Source organism: Eublepharis macularius, chromosome 12, assembly GCF_028583425.1.
Source record: "Eublepharis macularius isolate TG4126 chromosome 12, MPM_Emac_v1.0, whole genome shotgun sequence".
Lineage (NCBI taxonomy): Eukaryota > Metazoa > Chordata > Lepidosauria > Squamata > Eublepharidae > Eublepharis > Eublepharis macularius.
Window position 1 is genome coordinate 23,807,200 of NC_072801.1, and position 11,932 is coordinate 23,819,131.

Genomic DNA, 11,932 nt, shown 5'->3' on the forward strand with positions numbered 1-11,932 from the left:
TTTATAATATAATACATTGTTTATAATATACAAAATTAGAGAAATTGTGAACAAACTACCTTTGTTGTTCACTGTTTCTCTAATTCTTTAATCTTTTGCATTGTTCAGTGGTTGCTGTATGGTAATCCACCTTGTGTCTCAGTGAGAAAGGTGGTGCATCCACAATGTAAATAAATATATTGGCTTTATTTCTCATAAATTCTACTAGCCCCTGAAGGGTGAAGTTCTATCTTCAGTACCTCCTTTCCACAAGAAATCTTATTCAGCCCCACATCTTCCGTGGATCCTGAGACTCTTCCAGGCATGGTCCTTTTGTGCTGTCTTAAGGCCCGGAAACTTGCTTAGTTTTTGGAAAGAATGATGGTATGTTCATTCTTTCCACCTCCAGTGCTTGCATTGGGGCACTTGTTACACATTGATTGTCCACTGCTCTAGTTGTTTAAAAAAAAAGAAAAACAAGGTGAAGGATGAGATTTTCTAGGAGGATGCCGCTTTGAAGTGCTTTGAAGAGTGACACCAATTTTTTGGAAGGGAAATGGTGTAGAAAGCTGACTTCCTTCCTCTCTTTGTGGTTTCTCTCTGGCCTGACCCAAATGCACGTTGGCTGTTTGAACTCTGCAACTTGCATACGTGTGACTCCTTCCAGCCGCTGAGGAACCCACGGAGCTTTCTAAAACCCCGTTCCCCTCCTTGGTAATCAAAGATGTTGGGCATTCGGAGATGCAAGTCATTGACAGCCATCATAAATAGGCATGTTTTGAATCGGACCCAACTTTGGAGTAAAATTGGGGGAGGAGGATTCTCTCCATGGTACAGAACACCTAGGAACAACAAGCCATAACAGCCCGGAATATTTTTTAGAGGTGGGAGATGGTCAATTAGCGTCTTACGTTTCATCGTAAGAGTAGGAAGCAAACATAATAAGAAGATCGCTTCTAGCTGTTCTCTGCTGTACAAATTTTCTGCTTGTGGGTGGATTTCCCCCCTCCCCTTCTATCTCTTGAGATATGAATAGATACGTGTGCAGATTTCAGCCACATTCAAAGGCCTGATGGGTAGGCCAACTTCAAGCTTCAGGTGAGAGAGTGCACGTTTGAATGCTCCCTATTTTTTTAAAGTCTTTGTATGTAATAAACTAACGTGCAAGGAAGAAAGACAGCATAGCCTTCCCCCCCCCCCCCCCGATGTTGTGCATAAGGAAAGCTCCGTGCACCTGGAGCAACCGTTAAAATATGACTTGCCAATCCACAGTCTGAGCTACAGTCTCAGATTTTTACTCTTGCCCCAATTTTGCATAAAGGTTAGAAGAGTTCTCAGCTCGGAGGAACCTTTCATGAATCTTCCCCGTCCTGCTTCCAAGAAGTCTCTGCTAGTGAAAGAGGGGGCATCCTGTCAGCCCATTGATGTGTTGTGTTAACCTATCAAAATTTTGTTTGCCGATTTCTCCTCTTTTACTTTTTTTTTCTTTCTCCAATCCACAGGAGTTTGAAGTGGAGGCTGATGACCTTGTGAGCATTTTGGAACTTGGACGAGGCGCCTACGGCGTGGTGGAAAAGGTGTGGCATGAGCAGAGCGGGACCACCATGGCCGTGAAGGTAATAGCCACCGCAAGGTATGGTGGAGCCCTCCTGTAGATAAGGGAATGGGAAGATTTCCTCTTCTCTTTGTTGCCACTGTGCAGTGCGTGGAATAAAACAGAAACTCTTTTGGTGTCCAAATAGTGTTTCTTAACGGCTTCTGTGGCTCTGATGTGTGGCTTGCTCCTCACACCTCCTAGTTGCCTGACTTGTCTTCCCTCTGCTGAGCTCTTTCGCTCTCCTGACTGGAATCCTGACCTTGAACCTCGTGTGAGGTCATAATTCTGGCTCCCCTTCCTGTTACATGACTTCTGTCAGGAGCTGGCAGCTCGGCAGGGGGAATCCCACTTTCAGTGGACTTCCTGGTCTGGAAGGGTAGAAGCCTGCTGGCGTAGACTATATGGAGCTAGATGGGCCATTGCTTAGACTCCATACAAGGCAGCTTCAGCCGCCCCTCATCGCAAGAGGGGCTATGGCTCAGTGGCAGAGCATCTGTTTTGCATGCAGAAGGTCCCAGGTTCAGTCCCCCGGCAGTTTTGGTTAAAAGGTTCAAATAGTAGGTGTTGTGGAAGACTGAAATCATGGCAAGACACTGCCAATCTGATGGTACAAGACTGACCTTGGTGAATCTATGGTCTGATCCAGTATAAAGATTGGTTTCTGCTGCATTTCAATAGCAGCTCCCCCGCCCCAGGGTAATCCTTTTCTTGTCTGCTGTTACCCATCTACCTGGAACAGAAACTGGGAAGTGAGAGAAAAGATGGCGGCAAGGGTAACGATCAGTCAAGAAGTGCGTGGGGGTACTTTGTGATACACAAAGCCATCACTTTTGTTGTTTCATGGGTTTCCCCATTTTGTGCTGTCATGTTCAGAGAATCCGGGCCACTGTGAACACTCAGGAACAAAAGAGACTATTGATGGATTTGGACGTCAATATGCGGACAGTCGATTGCTTCTATACAGTCACTTTCTACGGTGCTCTTTTTCGAGAGGTACGTGGGCAGCAATGAATCGCTGGGGCCTCTTTTCGCCGGTTCAGCTGGGCAGACTCGGCGTCCCCAGCAAACCCCTCAAATTGCTCTAAGGCAGGGGTGTGCATGTGGCACCTTCAAGCTCTCCAAGTGCTTGACATGCATTCCTCTTGGAATCCACACAGTACCCTTGCAAGGGACGTCAGTATTACTGCTACCACCCCAACCGAACAGTGTAACTTGCCGTAAAGCACCTTGCAGAGACAAAGGTCTTAACTATGAACTTTGTGCTTCGCAGTTCAGCATCTTAGCCTGTGTGCTACGGCCATCCTGGACAGGCCATTAGAGGGCTGTTCTCTTTCTGATGTGGACTTCTCTTGTTCTCAGGGAGATGTATGGATCTGCATGGAGCTGATGGACACGTCTTTAGATAAGTTCTACAAAAAGGTCCTGGAGAAGAAGAAAACAATCCCAGAAGATATATTGGGGAAAATTGCCGTGTCTGTGAGTGGTGCCTTTGCTCTTACCTTGAACTCGTGAAGAGTGTTTCATACGTCACCTCTTCAGAATCTACTCAGAAGAGCAATGAAATGGCCAATGGCAAATTTTAAAACAATTGTATCCGCGTGACAGTTAAAGCAATGCAACTCTTGGCAGTAAGAAGCCATCATGTTTCTCTGTGTTGAAAGAGCAGCTCAGAAGTGTAAAAAACATGAAAGCAGACTGTATCAAGCAGGAAAAAATAGGGCAAGAGGGGAAGGAATAAAGTTTTTATTTAAAAACCTAAATGAACAGGAATGTTGTAGTCTAGCACCCGCAAGCTTAATAGAACAGATGAAGCTTAGCATGGGGGAGAACATGAGTGTACATCAGGCATCTCTGTGAGGTTGTGGGTCTCAGCTCAGTTAACTCTTTCTTGCCTGTCCCCAGATCGTCCGAGCCCTGGAGCATCTACACAGCAAACTGTCAGTGATTCACAGAGGTACGAGTTCGGTGTGAGCCCTTTTGGGAAGTCTGCTTCCCCCTTCCCCCCCGTCTTTTTATCTCAATGTTGCAACAGAACCCAAATGAATGATTTTTCTGCCTTATTGAACATAGATTTTCATATTTGCACGTACGACATGGGTTTTGCGTAATGCTGATTTGCACCATTGAGGCTTTTGCAGAATGAGGTAATAGGGGATCAGGGAAGGATGGAAGGAGCAAATTGGGAAGAACTTTCATGGATGTAATTTTATCTACTGCTGTAACCCGTCCTCAGCCTGCTTGCGGGGAGGGAGGGCTGTACATTAAATAATAGTAATAGTTATGTTTTTAAAACAAATCCTCCTCCTCCAAAGAGCTCGAAGTAGTGTAAATGGTTCTCTGCTCCTCCATTTTATCCACACAATAACCCTGTAAGGTAGGCTGAGCAAGAGTGACAGGCCCAGCGAGCTTTCTGATAGAGTGTGGATTTGAACTCAGTTCTGTCCCATTCTAGTTCAGGACTCAAAACACCACCATGCTGGTGCTCATGCACAAAACAGGTTTGGAGAGCAGTGTGGAATTTTTATGTTTCCCTTTCAAATACGCTAGGAGTTGTCCTGATTTCAAAGAGATAGGTGGGGTATGACTATTTGAAACATTTTAAAAAAAAAACCCTAAAAACTGAAGTCTGTAGACAAGATTTGGAAGCAGTTTTTAAGGTCTCCAGTTCTAGATCCTTCTGAGTGCCTGGTCATAAGGTCAAGACACTTGAAAATAATCCACATTTTTATGGCTCTGGCTGTATCCTAAATCTTACACCTTTTCGGTGCATGTGCAATCTTGGATCCAAGGCAGACATACCTGCACAGTAGTGCTTCCCACAATATTATCTGAATGCTTTCAGTGCACATTTGAAAGCAGAGTTACAGGTGGGACTTCTTCCTTTCCTCCTTTCTACCCACAGTCTTGTGAGTTAGGTTACGCTGAGAGAAAGCAAGTGACTGACGACGCAGTCACCGGTTGAATGCGCTCCCTGCTTTAGCTGACTCTGATTTAATTATGGCACCGCAGTGGCGGTCTCAGATGTTCCAGATTTGGAGATTGGTTAGAGCTGGGGACTCCTTTTCATGTGCTGTGGGCCAAGTGGTGTGTGCATGAATGCTAATCGTTTTCTGTCAGGCCGTTAATTGTCCCGTTTTGCACCACCCTTCATCTTCGCAGATGTGAAGCCATCCAACGTCCTAATCAATAAGGAAGGACATGTGAAGATGTGTGATTTCGGCATCAGTGGCTATTTGGTGGATTCTGTTGCAAAGACATTGGACGCCGGTTGCAAACCATACATGGCTGTGAGTTGGCTAACAAGAGGGGACATCTTGCCATCTTGTTTTCTGTTTATATAGGGAAGGAAGTATTCATGCATGTGATTCCTTCCACCCACAACTTGAAACGGATACAGTCCGGGGTTGTTCAGTCTGTTCATGCACTGCTGGTGCAAGCTATATCCATGTGCAATATACAGTACATTTCTGCTGCATGTACCACAAGGTGGTGCACCTTCTGGTTTCTCTCCAGAGGAACTATAGTCACTGTGTAGACTGTTGCGTGGCTTTAGCAGACACGCTGGCTGCACACCCTAGTGGGGTGCATGCATGTTTTTGTGTGCAGATCTGTAATGCTGCTGTGACTCTCCTCCCCCCCTTTGCAGCCAGAGAGGATAAACCCAGCGCCAGATGTGATCCAAAAGGGATACAATGTGAAATCAGATGTCTGGAGCCTTGGGATTACCTTGGTAAGATACATAATAAATGTCTCTTGTTTCTTGACATGTGAGAAGTAGGCCTGTGCTTACCTAATTAGACTATGGTTGTATATTTTTCTTTAAAAGACATTTGGAAACCGTCCCCCTACCTTTCTATCAGAATTGGGGCCCCGTTACGGCTTGCAAAGTCATAAACACAGTTTTTAAAGTGTAAAAATTAAAGTCTTTAAATAGACTGGGCAGAAGGAGGGAATAGAGATGGCATTGTGGTAAGGGATCCCCTCTTCTTTCTGTGCATTGCACGTCAGTATTTTGTCCAGCAGGTGGCAGTGAGAAGTCTGATTTTTCGAGTTGGTTGCAAGTTAGTGGTTTTTAAGCAATACAGTTTTGCACTGGGATCTCAGATTGTACATCGTTTCTCTTATTTTTGCATTTTTGACCTAACGTAGGCTGATTTTAATGAGTTCAGGAAGCAAGTCAAGGCCAGAATTGCATTTAGCACATTTCTTAAAAATTCCATTCTTCCTTTGGGGAGTATTCATCATTCTACTTTCTTCCATTTTATCTTCGCGACAACTCTGCGAGGTAGGTTTGCTTGAGTGTGTGGAACTGGCTTAAAGTCATGCAGCAAGCTTCCATGGCTGCGTGGGGATTTGAACCTGGGTCTCCCAGAGCCTAGTCGGACTCCCTAAGCAGTATTTCATGCTGGCTACAGAGGAGCAAACGGCACAAGGACGACCTTTTGCTATGGCAAGAGGTAGAGCTGATACAGAAACATTACATTAGAGACCGTTGCTATTTATGTTTTTGTCCCCTTTGTAACACTGTATAGGTACAGAGCCAATGTGGTGAAGCGGTCAGAGCGATGAGCTGGGATCTGGGAGACCCGGGTTCAAGTCCTTGCTCTGCCATGGAAGCTCTTTGGGCACCCTTGGGCCACTCACGCCCACTCGGCTTAACCTCCCATTTGGGGTTGTTGCAAGGATAAAATGGAGGAGAGAAGGATGTACGCTGCTTTGGGTCCCCATTGGGGAGGAACGTGGAGTGTAAAGGAAGGAAATAATAAATAAACGTGTCTGCCTGCTGCAGATACACTTCATGCATCTGACGAAGTGAGCCTCTAAACCAAAGTGGGCCCATGAAACTCTATGCCGCAATCATTCTGAATTCTTTTTTCTTTTTGCCTTGGCAGCCTATTTTGGTCCTTGCCTCCCCCCAGCAAGTGTATTTAAAAATTGATTGGGGGGGGCACGTTTGGGGTGGGTGGCAACGACACGACGTGTCCTTAAGGGGAAAAGGTGGTGTGTCATCTGAACTGCAACCAAACCTGAGAGTTCCCTTGCAATGGCCCTGGGTTATCTGTCCGTCTTAGATCGAGCTAGCCATCCTCCGGTTCCCTTACGACTCCTGGAGGACCCCATTCCAGCAGCTCAAACAGGTGGTGGAGGAGCCTTCTCCCCAGCTTCCCACGGATCGCTTCTCCACGGACTTTGTAGACTTCACGGCACAGTGGTGAGTCCCTGGCTCAGCTCTGTCTTGCTCAAGGGCACCTGGTCTCTGTTGGTTAATTAAAAAGATTCCTGTCCCCTCCCCTGCAAAGTTCAGATTGCCTCTTGAGATGTGTAGATGAATTCCCGTAAAAGAAGAATGGCTGCCAGAGCATAATGAGAGTTGTTCTGTTTTCTCTTTTCTTTCGCCCTCCCCCAGTTTGAAGAAGAATCCTGCGGAACGAATGAGCTACTTAGAGCTTATGGTGAGTGTTGGATTTTGGCTCTCTTGCCCAGCCTTGCGATGGATGTTCCAATCAAAGCGTGAGTGAAGGCCAGACGATATTTTATACTGATGATCTCCTGGCCAAGTGAAGAAAGGTTGATCGCTGGCTGAGTACTACATTGAGAGATCGGGCGTGCCTTGGAAATGTTTAGTTTGGAGGAGATTGAGGGGGGACGTGATTGCTCTCTTTAAATATTTGAAAGGCTGTCATTTGGAGGAGGGCAAGGAGCTGTTCTGGTTGGCAGCAGAGGATAGGATTCGAAGCAACGGGCTTAAACTACATGCACAGAGGTACCGGCTGGATATTGGGAAAATCTTTTTCACGGTCAGAGTAGTTCAAAAGGCGGAATCAGTTGCCTAGGGAGGTGGTGAGCTTCCCTTCACTGGCAGTTTTCAAGAAGAGGCTGCATGAGTGTTTGTCAGGGATGCTTTAGGCTCATCCTGCATTGGATAGGGGGTTGGACTAGAAGGTCTGTATGGACCCTTCCGACTCTGTGCCATGTCTTTTGCCCGTTGCTATCCTGCATCCACCAATATCTCATCAGGCATACTGAAGCTCTCCTGTCTTCCTTTCTGGCAGGCCCACCCGTTCTTCACCTTGCATGACACCAAAGTGACCTCCATGGCTTCCTTTGTGGTAGAAATCCTAGGAGAAGACTCTTAAATTTTCACAGACCTTGCTGTCGAACACAGAAAAACAGCACAGCGTCATCCTGGCTGGCCCTGTTGAGGAGAGAAGGAAATAAGGACTTTAGCATTAATGGTGATTTGCACAAAACTGAATGAATGTCTTTGACGCACCCCCATCCCCCAGCCAGGCTTGTAGGCATCTTCTTGGACTCCTGATTTTTTTTTTAAAAGAGAGGCCTCTGTGCATGACATGGTATCTATAAATAGAAGTCAAGTTATGGAGTATAGCCACGCACAGTGTGTTGTGGGGGGACTGGTCTGTGCCTGGGACAGGCGCTCTTCTCGACGCCACCTTTTGGTCGTGCCTGTGAATTAATGTGCAGTGCTCCTTTTCAGGGGCAGTTTACTTGAACTGGGTTTGCAGAAAACAGGCGCTTTGGAAGTGCACTTGCCGAGGCATGACAAATGCCCATGGGCAGCTGCCATGATTTGATCTGTGCAGTCAGCAGTCTTGGCCTGTTCTGGTTCTGTTTGTGAAAGGGGGTTAGATGGGGATTGCAGCCCCCTCCCCAAATGCTTCTTTATGTAATGCTCCTCCCTGCCCGTAGAAAACTAGCACTAAAAGGATGTCTAGCTGAAACCTCCTCTTCCCCTTTTGTTTGGATGTACTAATATGTTTGCTTGTTTTACACTGATGCTCATTGAAGATGTGGCTTCTTTTTATTCCAAGAAGGTAGCTGCCACATGATTGTGTGGAACCATGTGGCTTCCCTCTTAGGCACCTGCCTCCTCCTATTTTTTTAACAAGCCTTCCAGCTGCTGCTCAGCTGGATTTTCGTTTTGGTCCGCAAACCTGGTCTAAACGGAGCTCTTTACAACTAACCTCTAAATCTCTTTAGTGGAGGGTGTGTTTGGATGAATGGCTGAATCCATTCCCAGACTGCAGAAGTAATTGCCAAGGAGCGATTCCTTCACCACCACCACCCCCGTGCCCTGTGCGCTGAGTCCAGCCACAACCATGTGCTGACATCACAACTTGGTACCTCTCCTGATACATCTAAGGGAGTTTGATTGACCTCGCTTCTTCAAGACGTGATGTGCCTTGCTGCCTTGGCCTGCTTCCTGTCATCTGCAGCTGCCCATGGCTAGTTCTGCCATCCAAATGCCTGCTTGGGGTAGGGCAGCGAAGAGAGTGCCAAGGTGTGTCAGGGAGTTGTGGAAGCTGGCTGGCATTCTCTTTTGGGCCCCCGCCACTGCTGGTAGCACAGCACAAAGTCCTCTGGGTCTTCCCTGCCTTGTGTTTCTGCTCTGCTCAAAATCACAGCCTCCCAAGTCTCCTTTTCGTTTAACAGCACAAGCGTTGGGGCTTCAGTTACACACAAGGGCTTGCGGACTCAGGTTTAGCTGCTTGCAGAGGTGCGTTTGCCACCCCCGTCGGCAGGAATTCCACAAGTTAAATTTTGCTGGAGACACGTCAGAGCATAAAGATGCTGCTGCTTTAAATAAAAAGTGCTTCACAGAGGCCCTGCCTGCCTCAGTCATGGTTCCTGTGCGCCAGGCTGGGCATCCTTGGCCTGTTTTGCCATGGGCTTGCAAGCCTTGCTCCTTTGTTGTATTGAAATATGCCCCCCCTTCTCCACATGGCTCCTGTAAAGAGTTGCTTTTATGAACAACAACAACAAAAAATCAACCATCGAGAATTCCCTTTTCCCTCTCCCCTTTCTATGTAACTGCTTCAGAACTTTTTTCCCACTGCCTAAAAGGGAAACATAAATTCTCTCTCGGCACAGTTAAAACATTCTGTAGATCATATCACATTTTTCTCTTCCTAAATGATTTCTTTTATAAACATCTTAATATATTTGTACATATATATAAATTTTATTTAACAAACCACTTGATTATGCGTATTAAGAAGGAGGGCTTGGCAAGGATTTAAAAAAAAAAAAAGGGAAGCCAGAAACTTATAAAGAACAGTTGAGAGAACTGTTTTAAAAAATAATAATAATGGAATTATTTTTTAAGCCCTAAGAATTGTCTTTTGGGAAGCAGCAAGGTATCTTTATGAGTGTGTGTGTATTAAAAAGCTGCCAATTTTTAACCAGTCCTTTGTAAAGACATATGTTCCCTCGATGCTTGCTACTATGCCCTGATCTTTGAAGACAGCCCTCCGAGGAGAAATCAATTTTTCTTTTTTATTACCCCACTCCCCCAAATTACTAAAGTTCCCAACCTTAAGACCCTCATGGTTCTGTATGAAGTTTCTAGACCACATGCTTGCTCTGTACTGAACTTTCCCGTTTTCCTAACCCATGGAATCCTTCTAGATTTCCCTCCTCTCACACTCCTCCCAACCAGTTTCTCCTGAGTTTTAACGCAAACATCATACCATCACCCTTTGAACTGCAGCCATTGTGGTTTGCCTTTTTATCGTTGATGGTTTTAGATTCGTCGTCCTGCCTTGCACGGTGCGTCATTTCCTGTCATTTCCCGTTGTCCCCTTTCCCATTCCCACCCCCACCCCTAACTGTACGAATTTGGAGTTGAAAGACTCTCTTTCTGGACTTTGGTAAAAGTCTGGCTATAGGTCTGTGTTTAGTTTTTTTGGTGGGGGGAGAAACCAGCGCAGGAAATGAACGTGTTGCGCAAGAGGTCTTGAATTGGGTCCATATAAAACAAAAATGAACTTCTGCGGGCTGATTGACTCTCAAGACTCCTCCCCTGCCCTCTGTTTTACATATGCAGATTTTTTTTCTTTTTGCCCCCCACCATATTTCCTCCCCTCATTTTCCTTCCCTGTAAGAAGCTCCAGTGGAAATGGAAAGATGCTCCGTATCTTAAGAAAGGCCTGATTGCTTTTCGGAGGACTATTTGTAACAGCTAACTTGGTTGTTTGTTTTCAATAAAAGGAGCCCTAGATCTGGTTTCTCGTGTGGTTTTTCTTGAAAAACGGATGTGATTTTTTTTTTATCCCACGTGATCAATATTTTTAAAAAATTAAACGGGATAGCTTAAGGAATGAAAATGAGTAAAATGTTGGGGAGGATCCAGGCACTTTTGAGAGGGTCCCTTCCTCTTCTGCCTTTCTGATGGCAGTTAGTAGGTGTGAGGAGAGGGGAGAGTTGCAGGGCTGCATTATTCCACCTCACTTGGCATTGGAAGAATCTCCTTTCTTACTCTTGAATACTCTGTCAACACATTCAAATTATACTGAATCCTAGAGGGAGAGATGGTGACAGGTAGAATGGGTCATATTCCATAAGATATCTGAGCAATAACTACTATCCTTATCTGCTGAACAGCCTTAGCACATAAAGCACAACTTGGGGACATTTTCCTAGAACTTCCCTAAATGCTTTTTGCTGATCTTCAATCATTTTCACAAAACATACCGCCCCCCCCCCCAAACCGGGCCAGGAAACAGTAAGGACTAGAAACTTGCTGGAAAGGAATCCAAGGTTCTTGTAAATCTGACTGGTGCCAGAGGGATTCAGCAGTTGCAAGTTGTGCTGTTTCTGCTTCGCTGGAGGCTATAAAAATTATTTATTTATTTTACAAAATTTCTACCCTGCCTTCGCAAGGGCTACCAAGGTGGCTAACAAAAACATACATAATAAATTCCTGTTTAAAAACTAACCAGAAGAAAAAAGAATTGGACACATCATTAAAACAATTAAAACGAGAGCTAAAATACATAACAAAACCATAAAAAACATCAATTAAAATACTGGGCAGGGAGGAGGGATTGCTGATGGAATGCCAAGTGAAACTAAAATAATTTCCCCTGTCGGTGGAAGATGGGGTGACAGAAGGGGACAGGTGAATATCACTGGAGAGAGAGTTCCAGTGTTTTGGTGCCACTGCTAAGGAGGCCTTCCCCCGGTTTGCTGCCCTCATAATCTCAGAGGAGACTCTTGAAGCAGGGCCTCCCAAGATTGACTGTAGTGGTTGGATAGGTTTTTAAAGGAGTCAGTAGTCCTTCAGATCCTGAGGCATCGAGGTGACCTGTAACTCAGTTCTGCAACCTGTATATTTTGTGCAGATCTGCACATACACACACCTCAATTTTACATGACTTATTCTGCAAATTTCTCTATATGGCATCCTTCTGTGCAGGCCTAGGCTCTTACAGCCTCAATTCTGACCATCTTATTAAGCCACCTCCATGAAAGTTGCCCTCAGGCATGTGAATGCCCCATCCTCTGTCTCCAGCCAGAGAAGACCCTTTTAACCTCAGTGGTATACAGCAGCAT

General features: G+C 45.5%; 1 protein-coding gene across 4 annotated transcripts in view; it reads left to right on the forward strand.

Annotated features, from left to right (window-relative positions):
* The window catches only part of MAP2K3 (mitogen-activated protein kinase kinase 3), a 43,146-nt gene extending 32,543 nt beyond the window's left edge, over nt 1-10,603 (forward strand). For all 4 annotated transcript variants that reach the window (XM_054993095.1, XM_054993098.1, XM_054993097.1 and 1 more), the window contains exons 5-13: nt 1,482-1,595; nt 2,450-2,569; nt 2,936-3,052; nt 3,479-3,530; nt 4,736-4,863; nt 5,223-5,306; nt 6,649-6,788; nt 6,984-7,029; nt 7,630-10,603. In XM_054993095.1, coding sequence (XP_054849070.1) covers nt 1,482-1,595; nt 2,450-2,569; nt 2,936-3,052; nt 3,479-3,530; nt 4,736-4,863; nt 5,223-5,306; nt 6,649-6,788; nt 6,984-7,029; nt 7,630-7,713 — 885 coding nt within the window. In that variant the 3' untranslated portion in view covers nt 7,714-10,603. The remainder of the gene's footprint in view (nt 1-1,481; nt 1,596-2,449; nt 2,570-2,935; nt 3,053-3,478; nt 3,531-4,735; nt 4,864-5,222; nt 5,307-6,648; nt 6,789-6,983; nt 7,030-7,629) is intronic.
* Nucleotides 10,604-11,932: the final 1,329 nt, after the last annotated feature.